At 47.2% G+C, this 22076-nt stretch overlaps 2 protein-coding genes across 6 annotated transcripts in view; one reads left to right on the top strand and one right to left on the bottom strand.

Moving 5' to 3' along the window:
* Positions 1-22076, bottom strand: part of ABHD12 (abhydrolase domain containing 12, lysophospholipase) — a 454310-nt gene that overhangs the window by 402891 nt on the left and 29343 nt on the right. The window contains exon 2 of one of the 5 annotated variants that reach the window (XM_086927195.1): positions 1064-1247. The exons of 1 other annotated variant lie outside the window; for it this stretch is intronic. In XM_086927195.1, the coding sequence (XP_086783321.1) occupies positions 1064-1245 (182 nt within the window). In that variant the 5' untranslated portion in view covers positions 1246-1247. Of the gene's footprint in view, positions 1-146; positions 337-1063; positions 1417-22076 lie in introns of those variants that run through there. 3 more of the 5 variants (XM_086927194.1, XM_086927198.1, XM_086927197.1) reach the window with 3 other exon arrangements.
* The window catches only part of GINS1 (GINS complex subunit 1), a 344403-nt gene continuing 323947 nt past the window's right edge, over positions 1621-22076 (top strand). Inside the window, exon 1 of the mRNA XM_086927200.1 lies at positions 1621-1780. The gene's annotated coding sequence lies outside the window, so the exon portion shown is untranslated. The remainder of the gene's footprint in view (positions 1781-22076) is intronic.

The following is a 22076-nucleotide window of genomic DNA, read 5'->3' as shown; positions in this document are numbered from 1 at the left end:
AACCTCGTACACTACTGCATACCACTGGGCTTTGGAGCCAAAAACCCTAGAGGCTCAGGTTTGGACGCTACTTAAGAAGGCCACAGCACAGGAAGAATAACATTACCTATTCGTTTCACATCAGTTATTAAAACCAAGTAGCACACCTTGTTTTCAATATCGGCATCCTTTTCGGTGGCTCGTCAAATCACGTGCACACTCGAGACCAGCGAGGACACTCAATTATGTCTCGCTACAAAGAGCACCCTGCTGACGCTGCTGATTGAGCACCAAAAGACACAGTCACCATTCCATTCTTGTGGTCACCTCCGTCCTGGGTCGGAACTGCCCTCGAGTGCCGTGCGGTGCTTCCGTGATACAACCCACAGCTGACATGAGGCTCACGTGACACCGTCGAAGGCATGATGCAGACCACAGCTGGAATGCGCTGCTCACAAGTGGTGGTGTTCTAAAAAGATGCAATGTTCTGGTACCCAAAGGTCAAAGAAATGCGGTGGCTACATGTGGATTGAAAAGGTGTTATTTGAAATACCAAAAGAACGTCGTGCCTACAGAAAAGACGCTTCCATAAGAGACGCAGTGCCACACATGATACTGTGCCTATCCAAGGCAAACGTGCCCCAGTTAGATAGTGCATCATGCATAGCAGCGTGGACAGGCCGTGAAGTGCTTGGCATGTCTTCGCAGCACTATCGTAAGAAGCATCGCTCCTCGATCTGCGGTCCTTGCGCGATGCGGGGGCCGCCTGAGAGATGCATGGACCACTCTAGGGATGCAGCGCGCGAGGTGATGCAAAAGACCCCCCTTTCCTATGTTATATTAATCTGACCTGTGCAGCGCACTATCCCCTGGGGGGGACTAGCCCTGGCCAGGAGTGAGCCTAGCCTACCGTTAATGCTTATGCACCCATCCCAAGAGATGCACTGGACTGCGAGGAGGGGCTCCTGTGATTAAGAGACTGTCTCAAATGCAGTGACCGCAGCAGAGAGGCAAAACCTCCCGGTGGCCCCAGCAGACGGCGCCCCCTGCCGGGCAGCATGCCCCTCCGCCCCCATTCGCTCACCTGGTGAACCTCTTCATGACTCCTGCGCCCTCGGAATGGTGGTGCTCCGGGGCCCCCTTGGTGCTGCCAGCCAGCCGCAGGTTATGGTTCAGGCGGCAGTCCTTGTCCAGAGGGCTGAAGCTCTCATGTCCCGCGGGGCTTCGGCGGCTGGTGACTGCGGCAGGCTCCTGCCTTCTTTTCATCACTGTCCCGGTCAAAACACACACACAAAAAACAGAAAAGACAGGCAGCTCAAGTCACTGTAATCAGGGGCATTTGGAAACCTGCTCCTGTTCCCTCAGCTGACATTCAGCACTAAGATACCCGGCCAGCAAAACTGCACCACAGACCCCGCCCACCGCTGTCACCGCCCACCAATCACAAGCCAGAGGCGGCCCGGAAGGCGGCGCGCAGTTCCCAAAACTTAAGTTACGCCTACCGCTGTCAGCGCTAGCCAATCATAGACTAACAATGGTTCCGCACTGGCTCGCTGTTACAAAACACCAATGATAGGTCACTAGTTGGGCGGGGCAGGACACAGAAACCTTGGTTACAGACTCCGCCCAACGCTTTCGCGTACACTAAGCAGGCCGAGGGGAAGAGATGAAAGCACGCACTGCTCTGTCTTGAGCTTAGAGGACAGACTAATAAAGACTGCAGCGCAACCTTGCCCTCAGACTCTGCTCTGATAAGCACCATATCAACCCCGCAGAACGAGGAGCGTCAGTAAATCTAGAGGTAAGGTACATAGAGAGAATACACACGAATCTGAAATAAGTGAAACCACCACCACAGGTTGGCACCATTGCGGACATCTTGAAATGGCACAAGCTGCGCTGATGAGTGAAAGTTACAGCGTTTATACATGTGTTTTCTGGCAACTGAACACTAACGAGGCAGAGTGAAGTAACACGATATGACACTCTTAGTCTAAACAGTTTCTTGAGCAAGTTATCAACGGTGCCTGAAAACTGGCTATTTATAGCCAAGGGAACCCCCATAAAACAGAAGACAAATAACATGAATCTTTATCTACATGCAGTGCCCATAAAACTGTGGTGGTCAAACTATTGTCAAAATCTCCGGAAGAAAAAAACAAATCTTGACATAATACGATTACTTTACATTAAGTTGAGTGGTGTTTGCCTGGGTTAAATCCAAATATAACAAACGTGAAATCATATTCAGTCGTTTAAGCGTGCCACCACACCAAATATTAGATGTGAAGTGGGCCCAACAGTGACCGGGCCGATCAGGGCCAGACTGGGAAGCCAAACCGGCCCTGGCAAAGTGCTCAGCTGGCCCCCTGGGTGGGGCTTTGCGGCAAAGCTGTTTGCCAGGGCCGGTTTTGGCCGATTTTGTTACAGGAGCTGATATTGCAGCTATGCTGCAAAAACGCCCCTGTACCAAAACCGAACCCCACACGGGAAACGCCCGGTGCCCGCCACGGCCAGTCCGGCCCTAGGGCTGATTTGGAACCCATAAGTGGCACTGGCGAATATGTTTAACCCCCAATCCCTTCCTCGTTTATTTATAAAGTTTTATATAGCGCGAACAAGATCCCGAAGGATATCAGAGACCTCTCATCTCTTCCACTATATGTGGAAAAAGAGGTCCCACAAGACACCTAGTGATAGCCTGTGGTAATGCACCCTCACAACACTGCTAGCTGTTTACTGCTGGCTCGTTAGATGTTTTGATGTACTGGACGCGTCATTGTTTTTGTGAAGATGTTTAAATATTATTAGAGGATATTATTTTTATTGTATTCACAAGAGCATTTGGTTTTTAGTGAGTTAAAACATTCAGCAACTATTATTCCATTTTGAGTCTGTTTTTCATGAAACTCGTTTGCCCCTTTGTTGTTTACACAATTATTTATACCATGTAGGCGATTACCATTCTAGGATGCCCAGCACAGGTATTCGCCTGTGGTTCAGCAGTATTTGTCCTTTATCAACGTGTCTGGCTACGTATGCTTAGGACACTGGCGTGCTCATAGCCATAGAAACCACTTCACAATTCTGCCAGTTTGTTTTAGGCTGTCCAGCATGTCTTTGTCTCATGTGGAGGACAGCTTGTTTATCACCTCCCTGAATGGCTCCTTGCATTCCACCATGAGTGCTCGCTTTCTGGGAACTCTGTCAGTCGTTTTCTTGAGGCACTTGACGTGCTGTATTTCTTGGAAGAGGTTTCCTGTCTCCTATCTTTCTGCTTTACTGATTCTACTTCTGTTTGCCATTTTGCTTATCAACCGTGCATGCCTGTGAAGAACAATGTTCTGTCTACAAGCTTGTTTATTTTGACCAGTGCTCTTTAACCACATCGCTGCTTGAGAGATTCCTCTGCTGTGCAGGACAGAAAATAAAAACGGTTGTGGTCATGACGAGCTCAGCTCGTCATGAACACAGGAACACTGTACTGCATCACGAGCTGAGCTCGTCATGAGCATGGAAGGGGTTAATAATAGCACAAATGAAACTTCCTTAATTTCATGCCCATGGCATAGGCGCTGGAAGTAGGACAGTTGGGGTTGCTGATGCACCCTCAAAGTGACCATGCTGGAGTTCAGAAGTGTATGAGCAATAAACAAACATTTACATTTTGTTTTTATCTTTTCAATTTGCTGTGCAAAAACAGATATCAAATGTAAGACGGTCTATCGAGGGAGATTGGTGGTTACTTTAATGTCTCAGACTGCAAAGTGAGCGGATATGTGACAATCATGCTAGGTATTGGTGGTGGGAAAGGCTGTATGATATCATTTTCTAGCACAACAACATTTAAATGCCAGTAAATGAACTGTACAACTATTTCAGAATATATCATAATTAAGAATGCACAAACAAAACACATTTTTTGTAATTCTGAAGTGTAGTGGTAACAAATATTTTTATACGGTCAAAACAGATCAAGATCCAGATTTTGACACATTATCATTTGTGCGCAGTATAGTATTTTCAGTAAACTATAGGTCTGTGCAAATGTAATGGTAATTTCAATTAAAAGTGTGTTGCCTATAATGGCTGTGTGCTACCACCCCATGCATACTACACTGCATGACACTAAACACCACCACTCTAGGTCACTTCACTTATTACAACTACTCAATGCCTCTCTACGCTCCTCCTCTCCACTACACTCTATTCCACACTACGCCACTCCACCCTATGCCACTCCACTCCAGCCTACAACACTCTACTCCAATATACTTCACTCTACCCTACACCGCTCTACTCTATGACACCCTGTGACACTCCACGCCACTCTAAGACACCCCCAATCCACTCTACTCTAAGGCAAGCCACTCCACTCTGACATTTTACTCACCGCTACACCCTTCAACTCGACAACACTCTACAGCACTCCATGACACTCTGTGCCATTCTACTCCAACCTACGATACTCCACTCCACCACACGCCACTTCTACTCCACTCCGAGACTGTACTCCACTCTATGCCCCTCAACTCCATAACACTTCATGCCACTCCACACCACATTACTTTACTCCATTCTCCGCAACACTCTTCTTCAGTCTAGGACACACTATTCCACTCCAGTCCACTTACTCCACTCCACAGCACTGTACTCAACGGCACTTCGCTCTACAAAAATCCACTCTACTCCATGAAACTCTACTCCATTCTACAATATTCTACTCTAGGAGTCAACAACACTATTCCACTCCAGTCCACTTTAAGCCACTCTATGGCATGCTACATTCTACTCCACGACACTAAGCCTACCAACCCCATGCCACACTACTCTAATCTACGACACTCAACAATATTCTAATCCACCACACCACACTCTACTCCACTTCACTCTTCTCCACTCTGCGTCACTTCAAACCACTTTACTCCATTCTATACTACTCAACCGTATGTCAGGTTTCTAAGGAAGGTTAATGTTAGCACAATAGTACCGCAATGCTCATATTTGTACTTGAGAAGCTTTATCTGCTTTCACCACCTTCGGTAGTAAACCTGTGATTGCCCAAAAGAACAAAAAGGCAGGAAGTCAGAAGCTAAATTGTATTTTGCATTTCACAAGTCTCCCTAGTGGTAGTAGGACACATGATAACAATGACTTTTCCGAGCTCTGCAGCCAACAGAAAGTTGATTTGTGTGGATGGTGGTGTTGGTTTCAACACTTTCATTATGGGCTGAAAATACCAGCATGCAAGGGGGTGTTGGCTAAAATGCCAGAACTGTATGAAAATGTAACATATTATATCGACCCACTTGTCAGCTATGTTTTAACAGTTTTACAGAGCTGTCTTATCCATTAAAAACGGCTGGTTTTACACGAAAACCAAAAGTAATTTCTGCTTACGTATTTTATAAGGGTTTGCTCACATCATGCAATAAAGCAAGCATTGGTCATGCAAATTGTCAGTCTTTTGTGCAATGTAAGGTTTTGCAAAAAAAAATCACAACTCAATAAGGGTGCAACATGGACAGCAGCAGAATAACCCTTCTTAATACAAAGAATACGTAAAGGACTGGTGACAATAGCAGAAGGAACTTAACACATACAGGATAGGTAAGGGCAGATAGCTAACACAAAGAGCGGGTGAGAGATTTTAAAGGACTGTTCCAGGCTTTTGGAAAACAGATATAAACATACAAGAAGTACAAAACTCCTGGAAGAAACAACTATATGTCTTATGGGATTACTATACTTTGATGAACTCATATTGGGTGATGAACCCTCATCTACCTAGTTTGGTTTGCTTCCTCTGTGGGTTCCATATATAGGACTGGAAAGCATCAAATAATATAATTCTTTACAAGTTGTACAGCCTCTCAGATGTAGGTTCCATAGTTTGAGTGAAGTTATGTTCCTTATGCTGAAATTTATGTTCTCTCTTTTTTAAACTGTTAGACCACTGCTACGATTATATGTGGATGAGCTCAAATGTTTTCACTGATGTCTCTCTATCATGAGATTAAAAACAGGATGGTCAATCGACGTATCCTGCGTCTCTTTTTACATGTTTCTCAGGGGTGTCTCATCAAATATTATGAAATAGTTCCTGGTTCATAGAGAATGCACCAGTGGGGGAAAGGAAAGGGGGAGGGGGAGAAGGAGAGGCAGCGCTCTCTGTATTCACGCATATATTGACTTGAATTATAATTCTTATTTTCAGACTGTTTTTGGTTGCTATAAAATTCCACATGTCCTGATGATGACCTGTTAATTGTCAAGGTCGATACACCGTTGACTCTCTGGCTAATTAGGATCAAGCATTGACTGCATGATGTTCTCGTCATAATACAGACAATGTCTATTGTATTGTTATCCCTCTGTTGCCATTGTTTTCTCTTTTTACACTGTATATATTATGTATGTCTTATATGTGTAACAATGTGAGCACAATTTGTTGGTTTGTGTTTATATGGTTGCATGTCTTCGTAACTAATTTTTCAAAATGGAAAATAATTTTCCTTACTTCAAAGTAGACTGTTGTGGGTACCATTTCTCTCTTTTTACTTTTCTTCTTGAGCTGGTGTGAATACATAGGTTTCCAAACTATTGTTTTAGTACCACTAGTGTTATAAGGGCTGTCCCATGTCAATATCTAGCCTGCATAGTCCCTGCTAAGCCAGGCTACATGTGCGCAGTTACAGGCCTACACGTGACAGTAGTCTCACACAGTAAGTCCTCACATGTGTGAACACATGTTCAAATATAGCCAGTCAAGTGTACCTTATCCTTGCTAAGTCGCATTAGCCTTATCTTAAACTGTGGACACTGGGCAAAATGTTGGCCGCTTGAGTCGAGTGAGCGCCACTCCCTGTCTCACCTGTTAGGTTAGATGGTTTGGAGCTGCTAAGGAGCCGCCGAAGGAGCTGCCGTGGAGAAAGACGGTCGGCAGAAGTACAAAAGTGGCGTTTGAACAAAGTTTGGCAAAATTAATGCTGAGGGAGATCCGGCGGCTGTGGGTGCGGTCTGCACGGCTCGCTTTCACCATCCTTCGGAGCCGCGCACACCTGGGAGCCTGGCAGGCGTGGTCAGCGGAGAAAGCCCAGCAGCGTTGTCTCGAGTCGGCCGGTGTTCAGCTCAGCACAATGCCGCTGAGGAAAAATGGAAATGGGAACGGACCCGCAAATATGGTTAAACCTGCGGGGGAAGTGTCAACCCTCGGGACAAAGAAACAGCAGCCCTCGGGAGAGAAAATGGAGCGGCTGGGTAAACAGGATAATTCGGATAAAGTCGACAAGAGTGGCCCCGAGCTATGCAGGTGAGTACAAAGAAAGCAGGGCTAGTTAAAGGGAAACCTCCTCCCTCCGCAGGCTCCAAAGAGAATGACAGTGCTGGCACTAAAGACCATGGGAGACCGGGGATTACTGCTGCTGCTGCACCAGGGGCTATTACAGTCGCACCGGAGGGGCCAGGACAGGGGAAAGTAGTTACATTCCCGGCTATGTTTTCTGGAAAGACGGGAGGGGAAGACTGTTGGTGGTGGTAAACATCCTAAACCAGCGCTGGCACTAAATTTGCAGGTCAGTGGGAGTGCTGTTGATATCACCATGGACCAGCGTACACCGGGGCTGCAGAAAACAGGGACTAGGGGTAATTTGAACTCCGGCGGTGAGGGGGAAGAGCAGAGTGACAGCCTTGAAAGTGGGCCTCTCTCTCAGTCAGTGGAAGAGCCATGTGCAATGGGACGACAAGAGACCTTTAACGCGGAAGAGGCGGAGGGGATCAGCAATCTTTTTAGTGGGCAACCACACCAGCGCACTATTCCCTCTAGCATCGCGCCAGCGGAGGAGATTAATGGTAAAGGAGCTCCCAGCTCAGTGGACCCCCTGGATGGAGACCATTTTTTTTCCCTGGCTGAGGAGTCAGACACCGACCTCACGGCTAACTCTGAGAGTGGTAGCCTCACCTCAGATGAGGAGGATGGCAGCCCCCCTAAAACAGCTGACACACTTAAAAAAAAAAAAAAAACACACCCGACATAGCCGCAGTAAGGCCAAGCTAATTCCCTCGCACAGTGATGGGTCGGAGACCAGCGACAACCTTCAGTGGGACTACGCACAGGCAGCGATAAGCCTAACAGGCTCAGGGGGCTCAAGGGCGCGAGGAGGTGATCGTAAGGGATCTAGGGGCGAATCTCATTCACCGCCATCAAATACCCTGATATACGAGATGCTTAAATCTATCCAAAACGAGGCAAGACAAGAGCACAAGAGGGCACAAATGGCGACTAGGAAGATACAGGGGGCCATAAGGAAGAACACGAAGGCCTGCTCAGAAGTAATTGCCAGAACTGCAGCCTTGGAAGAGAGGATTGTTGAGCTTGAGTCTGGGCTTCAGAGTACTGTCAACAAAACCACAGCTAATGATGATAAGCTAGCGGACATGATGTGGAAACTCGAGGACTCAGAAAATAGACTACAGCGGAATAACCTCCGCCTCCTCGGGATTGAGGAGAAAGTAGAGGGCCAGGATTAGAGGTTTTGTCATTAAGCTGTTTCAAGCTGCGTTCCCGGAGCTCTCTCATTGGTCTTGGGAAAGCGAGATCCAAAGAGTTAATCGCTTTCCTCTAATGTTGAAAAAAAAACCCGGACCCCGGAGCTAAACCAAGGGCCATTCTGATTTTTTTGGGCAATTTTTTGTTAAGGCAAGCCATCTTTGAGAAAGCCCGACCTGAGGCTAAGCAATCGGCAGAGGGACATTTATTTTTCGTCCGCCCGGACTTTTGCCACGCAACTGTGGAACACAGGTGGCGATTGCGCCTCCTGATAACTCCATTCCAAAAGAAGGGCTGCGAGGTCTTCCTAATGAACCCTGCACGGTTAAAGGTCATCTTCAAGGGCAAGATCCGGGTGTTCACCTCAGAAATACAGGCAGAGGAGTACCTTAAGGAACTTCCTGATGTTTGACGTCTGATGTTTAGGGGCCTGTGGCAAGAGCAGTCTGGGATGGAGCTCTGAGTACTTGGTATGGCTTATCCACTACACACTATATGCTGATGTTTAGTTGGCTAATTTCCTCTTTGGGTTCTCCTTTTTGCTCCTTTTTTTTCAGGAAGGATATATAGACAGGGAGTGACCTTGGGGCACTCGGGAAGTGGGAGGCATCATATGGGTCGGCTGACCTATTTTGCCTGTTTTTGGGGTTGGGGATGGGTTCAGGGTGGGGCGGGGGGAGGGTGAATTAGGGTGGGGGAGGAGCTGCGGGAGGAGGCATGTACAGGGTTTGAGGTTACCTTTGGAAACAATCGAAATGAAGTTAGATTGCTGTAGGGGACTGGCTGTTTTTTTTGCTCTGTCTTCTTTTTCCTTGCTGTTTTTTTTTCATAGGCATATGTGTTAGGAAGTATGGCTAGTATCCGAATAGCCACTGTTAACATTTGTGGACTAAATTACACTGTTAAACGGCGGCAGGTTAGAGAAGATCTGCGTTTCCTGCGGGCAGACATTATCTGCCTCCAGGGGAAGCACATCGAGGCTAGCCGGCACAAACTGCTGGACATTGATGGGTATCAATTAGTTTCTTGGACCAGATTGGAGGCTAAAACCAAGGGAGTGGCAATTTTGGCTCGTAGGGGGAAGATGAGTGTAATTCGATCCTCAGTGGATAGTCTCGGCCGTTGGGTTATAGTACATGGTAGATTTCTTGATAAAAATGTTACTGTGCGTTCTATTTATGGCCCTATACTTGATGACCCAGAACTATATAAGTGGCTAAGTGTAGAGCTGGTCGGCTGGCCTTCACCACTCATTATTTGTGGTGATCTCAATATTAATTTGGGTTGCGAATGGATGAATCAACCTAGGGTGTCTTACGTAGGGAGAAAACCCAAAGTCTATCAGGCCCTGCGATATCTTATGGAGCTACACGGGCTGATTGATGTATGGGCTGTACTAAAGCAGAAGGACCCAGGATTTACTTTTTTTTCGGCACCACATAAGACTTGTTCCAGGCTGGATTATTTTTTTTTATATCTGCTGCTCTTATGTTAGGCTCTAGTATTACGAGGTTTCCAAGAGTCATGTCGGACCACAATCCACTTGTGCTCGAGGTCAAGGTACAAATCTGTAGAAATAAACCGGATGCTTGGACCTTTAATCGTGGTGTGTTTACGGATAGTAAATACACTGAAGTTATGGCTCCCTGGATCTCGACATTTTTAGAGGAAAATTTAAATAGTACCGGGATCCAAAATGTATGGGATACGCTCAAGGCTGGGATCAGGGGGGAGACAACTCGGTATGGGTGGGAAAGCCAGAGAGAAGAGAAGGTGAAAATGCAGAGATTGTATAAAGACCTAGAAGAAGCAGAGATATTATTGGCTCAAGTAATACTAGGGGGTAGAGACAGTGATGAGGCTCAAACTCAGACCATCATAGCCAAGTCAGCCATCACAGAAGTGTCACAGGCTAAAGCGGCAGGGAAATTTATGGGATGGCGTTCCAGAATGTTTGAAAATAGTGAACGAGCGGGACAGGTATTAGCTGCAAGAATTAGAGAAAGAGAATCTGCCTCTCGGATTAATGCTATCCTGGATCCAGATTCGGGTTTGGTGACAGAGGAGGGGGCAATTGCGCTAGCTTTTCAAAAATACTATCAAAAATTATATAATGAGGATACTCTTGATAATGATATTTTGAAGGCTGAGATTCAGGAACATTTAAAAGATGTCGAGGTTGATGCCTTGTCCACTGAGGAGTTGAGAATTTTGGATGCCAAAATTAGAATAGACTAGCTCTGGCAAGCAATAGACTCTCTTCCGGCGGGCAAAGCAGTAGGCCCGGATTTTATACCGGGCGAATTGTATAAAATCTTTCGGCAGCAACTTACTCCTGTTATGCTGGAGCTGCTTCGTAGGGTCCAAAGGGGGGGAGGCACCCCGGAATCATGGCGAAGAGCCAGAATTGTTGCCTTTTTAAAGAAAGGCAAGAATCCAATTGAGACAGGATCTTATCGGCCCATCACGCTCATAAATAGTGATGTCAAAATTTATGCCAAGATCCTCGCTAATCGGCTCTCCGGGATGATCAAGAAGCTAGTATCCCCACAACAACACGGGTTCGTCCACGGAAGAGAAACGATAGACCATATACGCCGCACTATTGCCCTTTTTGATTTCACCAAGGTTTCAGGAGACCCTATGGCTTTAATTCTGCTGGATGCAGAGAAAGCTTTTGATAGGGTCTGCTGGCCTTTTTTAAGGGCCGTTTTACAGCATTATGGTCTAGGTGATGGGTTTATCTGTGCTATTCGGAGCATGTGCCAACAGTCCACGGCTCAAATTTCGATCATGGGAAGACAGACAGGTATAATCACCATTCTAAGAGGCACTCGACAGGGTTGCCCATGTTCCCCCTTATTATTTGCCATTTATATGGATCCTTTAATTAAAAAATTCCTTTCTAATATTTTGATACAACTGGTTAGAGCCAAAGGAGGAGATATTAAAATCCTTGGGTACGCGGATGACCTTGCCATATTGACTGATTCCCCACAGATTGCTTTGGCAGAAATCCAGAGTTTGACAACAAAGTTTGGTAAGATCTCAGGATACCATCTTAATGACTCCAAAACACAAATAATTTGCAACGAGAAAATCAGCTGGATAGACTCCGGTGTGGTTGGCAAGGCAAAATACTTGGGGATCGAGCTAAGTGCCAAACCTGAGGAGATCGTAGAGATCAATCTTGTTCCTTTATTAAGTAAAATTGACTCTGAGGCCCGTAGGATTAATAATTTGCATTTAACTCTGATGGGGAGATGCAATGTGGTTAAAATTATTTTTTACCAAAGATTTGTATTTTTTCAGAGCTATTCCTTTGTTAGTTGATTTGATATGGTTTAAGAAAATTGAGCGAATTATTTCTTGGTTTGTATGGGCCGGAAAAAGACGCTGACGGGCTATGAAATATATGACGCTACCTAGGGAAAGGGGAGGCTGGGCGTTACCGAATTTTCAGTGCTATTACTGGGCCATTACGTTGCGGCATATAGGTTTATTATTAGATGGAGAGGAACCAATCGGTCCTGACATCTCTATTCATCATTTGATTTACGGGGAAGAAGCTAAGGGATTGCTCTTCAGACATATTGATTTTGCTTATTTGAAACGGGTACGGTTTAAGACCTTGCTGGCAGCCTTTAAGGTGTGGACACCCGTGAGAAAATTATTTAAAATCGGAAGATTACATATATATATATATATACACTCCAGTCACTGGCAATACCCTTTTGCCAGAAATTTTCAGGGATGGTTATTTTAGAGAATGGAATACGCAAGGAGTTTTGGTAATAGGGGACATTGCTTTGGAAACAGGGGTTATGTCTTTTGAATGTATTAGACAGAAATTCGGTATAAACAACCGGTATTTCTTTACATTTTTGCAGACACGTGATTTTTTGAGTCGTAAAAGGGTTAGCTGGGTCCATATTCCGCTGGTTGTTGCGATCCAGGGTGGTCAATCAACTATCTCCAGGCTGTATAAAATGGTAAATGAAACCAGATGTGACGATCTGGATAAACACTTTGGACGTTGGCTGAATGTCGTACAGGCAGGACAAGAAATATGCGAAGAGTCATTAGGCTTCAGTCAAACAGCAACCATATCTGCAAACCTCCAGGTTCAATGTTTCAAGACCTGGTTAAATCTGTATGTTACCCCACATCTTATTCATCAATGGGGTGGGGTGGATGGAGCTAACTGCCCTAGATGTGGGGAATTTGCTGTTCATAGTGTTCACATGTTCGCATCATGCTCCAGTATGACCTCATTGCTGGTTGCGGTCGAGCAACGGCTGGAACAGATGTTTGGGTACTTGATCAAACTTGCACCACTGCTGGTAATGTTAGGAATAGCGAATATGGATATGAATGTATCAGAAAGAAAGTTATTATTTATTGCGATGGCCACACTGAGATTGAGCATTGCAACGGTTTGGTTGGATCCTGCCTCCCCGAGATTTCACGAATGGTTTAGTAAATTTATAAACATCGGGAAGTGGGAATTGTTGGTCTTTAAAAGGAGAGGCCCGAGGGCTCGGAGGGAGGGGGAACGGATCTGGGAGCCCCTCTCAAACTGGATGAACTCTAGGAGTTAAGGATGGGGGTAGAATGTCAACTTTCGAGACCCAATGGGTCTAGGGTTATTTTTCTTGTGTTGGTTCTCCTGTTTTCTTTATGGCTTTTTGGTTCCTCTCCCATATAAGTTTGATATGTATAGTCGGCTGGTTCTGCAAAGTGTTTTTTTTGGTCTATTTTATGTATCCTGTTCTGCGACATTCCTGCAGCCCCGGGGGGGGGGGGGGGGAATTGGGGAGGGAAGGGTGGGGGGTGGCGGAACATTTGTGAAAAAGATGGGGATTGACAAAGATTTAATGTATGTTGATTTTTCTTTTTTCTATTTCTGAATATGTTCTTTTGTCATTCTTCTAATAAAAATTTAAAATAGAAAAAAAAAATAAAACTGTGGACACTGGCAGTAAACATGTGCAGCAATCGGTCCGTTTTACTTGCGATTACCATTGGCGAGACACAAGTAGTAAGACTCTCCCACAGTAGAAAGTCTAAAACCAGGTGACCAAAAAAGCTAAAGTTCCAAGTATAAAAAATGGACAGAACCCATTTTGCAACAGTCCTTCTCCCAACCTGTAGGAAGGTGGATACCAGACTATAGTTACCCCAGATTTTTTGACTTGTGTTTAGCTGGTTTTCGACTTAGTTGGCCTGGGATCCTGCTAATCAGGGCCCCAGGCTATCTGCTCTCTCTTTAAAATGGACTCCATGCACCCTAGGTGCATAACTAAATTGGCTTGGGTCACCTTATCAGCCCCTGTACAGTGTACTATAGGTACGCAGGGCATAGGTGCATCCAAGGCCTACCAGGGGCTGCAGCATATCTTTTGCCACCCCTGGCTGGCTATCCAAACTGACACAACTGGCTGATCACTCAGCTGGGGCAAGGTAGTGTAATCACCCCTTGCTTAGATATAGTATAGATATATCTAAACCTATAGCTGGACATATATATACCTATAAGTCACTCCTATGGCAGGCCTTAACAATCCTGGTGGCAGAGTGCTTGGTTTTATGTGAGATGGTGCTCTAGCATGAGCTGAGCCTGTCTGCAGCTGTCGGGACCAATTCCCTTGGTTGTTCCGGGATATTGCCATACCATATACTCTTAAGTGCATTATAATCCTTGCGGTTACTTGCTAACTTTGGTTTGGTTTTATCAAAACATGTCGTGTAAGGTGTCTTACGCTTTGGAATACTACCTCCTCGCCAGTCCTGGCGACGGGGGGTAGCATTCCACCCTTCTAGAGGGAGAAGACATGTTACTTTGCTTAAACGTGGTTAAATCTAACCAAAGCCCCAGCATCACAAAATGGATGCTGCTGCCACAGACACGAGTCTGGCCTCCTGCTGCTGGCCGAAACTCCGGCAGGGGAGGCCTGGACAATAGATATCCTGTCACAGGGAGGTGTCACACCACCCCAGACAGGAGATAGTGGATTGTAGCAGGGAGGGTTGAATGAAACTAGACACTGCCTGGGGAGCACAAGGCTTCCCATGCATAGTCCAGTTCAAACTGGTGCTGGGGCACTCCAGCCCCAGCTCTGGCGCGAAACTGGACAAAGGGAAAGGGGTGTAACCACCCCCTTCTTAGGAGGGACCTAGCAGGTAATCCATCCCCTTGATTGGGAATAAAGGTAGGAGCTGTACAGATGCACATCAGATTATCCTGACTGAAACGTATGAAACGAAACTCTGGACCCTTCGACATCCCACTCGACGTGGGAGACTGAAGAATCTCCCTTGTGGTCAAGGAGTGACCACCCTGTGCAAACAGGCACCATCCAGCGCCTCACCGTTTGCTTTGTTGCAGTTCCCGCCGGAACTCGAGCGACAGAGATCGACAAGACCCAGCGTTCCTGCCTTCCAACAGCCAGATTCACAGTCCCAGCAAGTCTGAGACCCGTGGAGGCGACCTGAAGCGTGGGGCCGGCCATCTTGGAAAAACTACGAAGTGCTGACAGTGCAGCTCCCGAGGCTCCCTCGAAGCTGTGCATTGGGGTTTGAGCAGCCCCGAGCAGCTTTTGCACCAAAGCTCTCGCCTCCACACTCACTGAGTGCTGCGTGGGGCCCTTTTGCATCTTTCTGCTCGACGCGTTGGTCCGGTCGCTTGCCCTTTGGCTAGCGGCCCCAGTACCGACGAACCTTCGAATTTGCTCTGCTAGTCTTTTTGCTCCAGACTGGCCCTCGCTCCCCTGAAAAGGAGCACCCGCTCTGACCTTCCTGGTCCGAGTAAGAAGCGATCGTTGAATCCTGCGTGGGTTGCACTTGCCAAGGTTTGTTTGCTCCAATCCGGAAGCCGACACCACCGTCAGCGACAGCCTTCGCGGGACAGCTCGTGATCCACTCCTGGACATCCTCGGTGCCCCAGAGTCCACGTGACAGCGGAGACAAGTGAAGTAGTGTGGCTCACTGGTTAGAGGCGGCAGACCCGAGAGCAGAGGACGGCCCGGGACCAGGGTTCGATTCCCGGCGCGGCAGGTTTCTGGACCAAGGTCAGCGGACTCGATAATTCTCTCGCCTTGGTGCCCACTCTGATCAGTGATCACACTCGGCAACTCTGGGCATTAGCTTGCCTCATCTTCACTAACGGCCCCACCAGACCGCCGGGGATGCCTGGTCTCACCCTGGAGATACCCATTAAGGGACCATCTCTCAGGGAAGCCAGGAAGGGTTTCGCAGCGGTCGAAGCGCCTTGGGACCCTACGGGTAAGTAGTGCGCTATATAAATGCCTATACATTTACATTTACACAAGCTTCTCGACAACCACCTGATTGCGCCCGACATTGCCTGGTTCCACCCTGGTCACTGCTGAGTGACCCAGACTCTGTCCCCTCTGCTTTTAGGTACTCTACATCTTCGATCCACCCTTGGATCACACCGGACACTTGTCCTCTGGCCGCCTGCAGCATCTTCATCTCCAGGCTCCATAGATCTATACGACGAAACCCGACACGACTTTGCACCTGTGCACCCGCATCCTGATGAGTGAGGTAACTCTTGAACGCCGGTGCTCCTGTAGTGGTTTATACCTCTAGTGTCTAAGTCTAAAGTTTTGTACTTCTAGTCCAGTCGGAAGACTCCTAAAACTGTAACTCGATAACTTTTACGCACCATTGACTTGCATTGGTGCATGCGTGTGCTTTTAGCGCTGCACCCGAATCCCGCGGGCATTTCCCGACTTCATCATTGCTCGTCCCGATTAGTCCCAGCGATTCCCAAGGCCCTAGGCCTTACCACAGTTCGATTAGTGATACTTATACCACTTATTTAGTATATGGTTTGAGTGGCCCCTGGCCTCATCCATAATTGTGCAACTTTCATATGCTTTACTGTGCTTTTGTTTAAACGCGTTTGCTTCTATACTCATAAATAGTACAGGGGATTATTCTAGTAATAAATACATATATTTTTAGGTCTCGCCCTGCGATTGCAGGCCAAAGGCCTGCTGTCGCAGAGCGAGACTATTGCAATCATTCTCGCTTTCAAGGACTGAAAGGGAGAGGACAAGAGACTGGCACGCGCATGCACGCAGCAGCCTGCCGGGATCAGGTCGCGCGCGTCAACACACGCTCTGATTCCGGCAGGCTGTTCACAACACGTGCAAACACACATACAGCCCCCCCCCAGCATACACACACTCACGCACACACATACACAGAGACCCCCCCCCCCCCTTACACACACATCCCCTACCTTGTCTCGGCGTCTTCGCGCTCCCTTACCCCCGCTCCTCTGGTGCGCGCGCACCACTGGTTTCGATTCCCGCGTCGGCTCCTCCACAGGTTTCTATTCAGTGTTTATTTCAACAGCCAATCAGGAGGCAGAACTCCTTGAAGACATGCTCCCTCTCTGGTCCGCCATCAAAAAACGGCAGCATGGGCCAATCACCTTTGTTTTCAGTGAGCTGTGAGGGGCTTGGTGTACAAGTGTTAAAGTACCGAGAGAACACGTTCTAGTCTTCTCTGCTGTCCATCCCCCACAACCCACTGCCTGCCGCAAATGGACGAGCCTTATCCATAGGCCTTGGTCTTATGATGCAATTTAAAAATAAGAAAGTAGGAGGACGGATTCTATTAAATGTGAAAAAAACGTGCTGATCCTGCCCACTTCGGCCACTGTGAGTGACAATACAACGCAAATACCCATGTTTCTGGAAATTGCCGGAGAAATGGTGTTGAACTCGTTCTCTGCTTGAGGCCACGACGTCACTGCGACACACTCCTATGCACTTAAAACCCTAGTGTTTGTCCACACGTGCCCTCCTCGCCTGGCAGACGAACACATCATTGCCAGCCAGAGCTAACCACTGGAAAGTTCTGCAGGAGGGGCCAAACAGAACAAAGACGCTAAACAATAATTACACTCTCTTGAATTAGGTGAAATTACCAGCTGGAGAAGCCGACGTTTGCACGCCGACGTGCTGCGAGCAGCGTGGAGCTTGGGTGTGCTGGGAGGGGATCACAGGCCGCGTTTGCTGTGTACATGTGTTGTTTTCATAAATGCAGAGGCTGTTTTTACACCATGTCATGTCTCACACTTAATTGCACTTTGTCTGCTCTGGCAGTTCTTCCTTGCTTGCGTTGTTATTTTTTCCCTCTTTCCCTCTCCCCTTCAGTGTTGGACCCCTTGCTTCCAAACACAGTCATTATCATTAGGGGTGGCTTTTCTTGATCCGCACAATTCAAGCATGAAAACATTTTTTTGCTCGAAATGAGGGAAAGTAGAGGAGCAAAAAAAAAAAAAATCTTGCGTTCTCATTTTTTTACCGACACAAAAACGCATTATTTCCTTTGTGTGATCTGAACATCCCATCGGCAAAGTGGTGCTCAATTACTTGATGAGACAGCTTTGAGCATCCGAAGCCCCGAGAAAAAATGTGTCCATACAGGCCTGGCGCAGTCGGAATGACTTTGAAGAGATGAGTGGGTGGGGGCGATGTGAAGAGTTAGAGGGGTGAATAACTTCTCTCAGATTTGGACCAAGTTCAGTTTCTCTGTAATACATCTTGTTTTCGCTGTGCAAGGTTGCTGAAACATGAGAGGACCTCCCTCACTCGATGGTGAGCAAACCCTCATTTTTCAAGTCCATTATGTATGTATGCTCGCATATTTCAGTGTTTGTCTGTAAGTTCACGTCCTGGCTATTCTATAGGGGACACCTTCATACAGGTCTGGTTTCGTATGAACCCCTTGCATGCAAACCATGCTTCTAATATAAAAGCCATGCTTCACGTCCCAGAATGCAAAGTGCTTTTGTATCCGAGCCAGGGCTTGCAAGAGGGACAACAGAGTTGAGTCGCAGGCCTGCCAACATGCCAGCAGAAGTCAGAGTGAGGCTCCTCATTTAACAAGCATTTGCAATGCAATAGGTCTCGCATTTACGCGAGTTTGAGCTATTGACATTGCAAATGACAATGCCTTTTATTTTACTTTTCGTTTTTAAAATGTAAATAAAAGGCATTGTCCTTTGTAATGTCAATAGCTCAGACTCGCATAAATGCGAGACCTATTGCATTGCAAATGCTTGTTATAATATACAACTTGTGTGGTGTCCTTTCATTTGATATTACAGGATTGCATTTGGTAATACAGCTGGCTTCACATGCCCTCTTGAGTTTAGCCTGAAAGCTGCTTAGTCCAGGCTACCCCTAGGATAGCTTGTCTATAAGGTTGACTTACAACCACCACCATAAGGGATTGTTTGGACTGATACAAGGTGCCCCCAGAATTGGAGACATCATATATCAGGCGAACTTCTCACATTGGTGTGCAGCGGTTGGGATTTGAGCTTGCTGTTGTTTTACCATTGCAATCTTTTTATCAAATTGAAAGATCACATTAAGTACCATAGGTACATATAAACAAAGCTTACATATTTAAGTTCTACTGAACTTAGTAGTTGTAGATCAAAGGGCTTAGCACACCCTGCCTACAACTCACTAGCAAGGTACAGTAGGAAAACACTTAGTGTAGGTAAGTGCACCACTTACACCTCACTAGAAGTCATGTCTGGCACAGGTGAGCAACCCATTGCTCTGCCTGTGGATGGTGACCTTGCCAAGGCACCCTCCAGCTATGACAAACTCAGCCATAGGGACTTGAGTGCCTTGTGCACTGCAAGGAGGCTGAAAAAGGGTCACAACCCTACCATTCCCATCCGGATAGCCATCCTGGAGAAGGATGATCTTGAGAAAGCTAGTGCAGTTCCCTCAGGGTCAGGAGATGGAGTGAACCCCCCAGAGACTGAGAACACCACCCCAGAGGTAGACGATGAGGAGGTGGACCCTGAAGCAGAAGGTAATGAGTCAGATCATGATCAAGGTGATAACCAGGTACCAATTGGGAGGCTTAGCCAGACCAACTTGGACCTACATGGGAATGGAGAGGGCCAGCACCTCCCCAGGTTCCATAACAGAACATTTCCAGGCAATAGAAGGGAGAGATCTCCTTCCAGGGAATCTCACCTTTCTAGTGCCTCAAGGGAATCTCAAAGGGGAATGACTTCCCCCAGTGAAAAGAGCATAGGGCCAGGATGAGGGCTGTCCAACTCCAGATAGAGAGGGAAGAGGTAGCCTTGGCCCAAGCTAAACTTGCTTTAGCAAGGGAACAACAATTGTGTGGATTAGATTCCACTGGTGGCAGCAACATTATCCCTAGAGATAAAGACAGGTCCTATGAACATAGAAACCTGAGCAAAATTGTGCCCCCCTACAAAGATGGGGATGACATCCACAAGTGGATAACTGCTCTTGAGAGAGCCTGCATGGTACAGCAGTTTCCTCAAGACCGGTGGGCTGCAATTTTATGGCTCTCCTTTTCTGAGAAAGGGAGAGATAAGTTCCTCACTGTTAGATCTGAGGATGCTAAAAACTACACTGTCCTGAGGAGTACTCTAATTGATGGGTTTGGCTTAACCACTGAACAGTACAGGTTAATGTTCAGAGATACCCAGAAGACACAGACTGGACTGATTTTGTAGATTGTGCTACTAAGGCTCTGGAAGGTTGGCTGCATGGCAGCAAAGTACATGACTATACAGGATTGTATAATTTGATTATGAGGGAGCAGATCCTAAGTAATTTTCAGAACCAGCTTTTGCACCAGCACCTGGTGGACTCGGATCTGACCTCTCCACAAGAATTGGGTAAGAGGGCAGACAAATGGGTCAGAACCAGGATTAGCCCTAAGAATCAGGGTAATGACCAAAAGATGAATACTTCCAAGGCTCAAGAGAAGGGTGGGGATAAATCTAATGACAAGTCTTCCACAGGGCCCCAAAACTCCAAGGATGGGGGTGGGCCCCAAAACAACTCCTCTACTCAGAAGAAACCTTACTGCCATGCCTGTAAACAGACTGGCCACTGGAAAACAGACAGCTGTTGTCCAAAGAATAGCAATAAAGAAAATATACCTCCAAGAAAAGCTCCAACACCTCCTGTTACTGTCAGCAGTAATCCCCCAGGTGGTGGGAGCACCCCCAAGAATTTGGGTGGGTTTACTTTTGGAACACAGGTGGACTCTGGCCTAACCAGGTCCCCAACTACTCATGTCTGTGAAGATGGCATGGGGTTTGCCAACTTCACTGCTTGCCCAAACACTTTGAGCAAGTACAGACAGGAGCCCCACATCAATGGTCAGAAAGTTGAGGCCTACAGAGACACAGGGGCTAGTATCACTAAGGTGACTGAGAATCTAGTCCCCTCAAGGCAACTTTTACCTGGTGCCACATACCAGGTGACAAACATTGATGGAGTGCAGAAAAATCATCCCATGGCAGTGGTAAATCTCAGCTGGGGAGGTGTCACTGGCCCCAAGACAGTGGCAGTGTCCCCAAACTTGCCTGTAGATTGTCTACTTGGGAATGATTTGGAAATCTCAGCCTGGGCTGAGGTGGAACAAGAAACCCATTCTAAAATGGTAAATCTCCTTGGAAAGGTTAGTGGGGCTGTGATGGCCACAGTCCCAATCCAAGATGTCCTTCCTGAAAAGGTTGGTAGGGCTGTGCAAGTCTCAGCCCCATCTTCAGCAGACTCCCTTCCTAGACAGATTAGCAGGGATGTGATGGTAACAGCCCATACCCAAACTGAGTCCCTGCCTGAAAAGGTTGGTGGGGCCGTGATGGCCACAGCCCAAACTCAAACTGATTCATGTGTTGTGAAGCCTGAAACTATGGATCACTCCACACAGAGAGCTTTGAGGAGGAAAAGAGACCTCCCCCACACCAGACATTAGAAAAGGATCAGCCTCCTCAGGAAACTGATCTTACCCCTTGTGAAGAAACTGCCCCAGAGGTAGTCAGGCCTAGCCTGGCAGAGCCCCTGATGTCAGTGGACCCTTCCAAGGTGGGACCCAGTCTGGAGCAGGTAACCTGCCCCTCTCTACCCAACCTCAGTCAGCCTAGGGCTACAGAGGTCAAGGAAGTCAGTGAGCCCCAAAGGGCCCCCTGTCAAATAAAACACCACCATCAGCAGATTAGGGGCACCAAAGCTAGCAGCCCTAGCAAGGTGAAAACTTTAAAAATTCCTGAGGGATACCCCTTACCACTAGTTAGGGACCTCCCCCAAATGGACACTGTTGGGCACAGCCACCTCCCCCAAATGGACACTGTTGGGCACAGCCAAACCTGGGACCCCAAGGCCCCAAACCTGACCTGTCCCTCCAGTAAGCCAACCAAAGGGACCCAGCCTCCAGCTTTGGGTAGCCCTGAGAGCACAGTGCAACTCAGTCAAGGAAAGAAAGGCACACATTGTGATAGATGATTGGAGGAAGCTGAGCCCTACATTAGTAGAGCCTCACTTCAGTACTCGATCTCAACACCAGCCTTTTGCTTTGCCAAAATAAACTACAGGTAGTGATTCCCTATGGTGGAGACCCTCTGATTCCCCTAGGGTGAGGGACTGCTTAGTGGATAATGAGACAGGGGGTGACCATGGTAGTGCAGGTACTTCCTTATATGGCCACTTAGGCAATA

This window comes from Lissotriton vulgaris, chromosome 6 (assembly GCF_964263255.1).
Source record: "Lissotriton vulgaris chromosome 6, aLisVul1.2, whole genome shotgun sequence".
Classification (NCBI taxonomy): domain Eukaryota; kingdom Metazoa; phylum Chordata; class Amphibia; order Caudata; family Salamandridae; genus Lissotriton; species Lissotriton vulgaris.
This window is presented reverse-complemented; position numbering and strand designations above follow the sequence as displayed.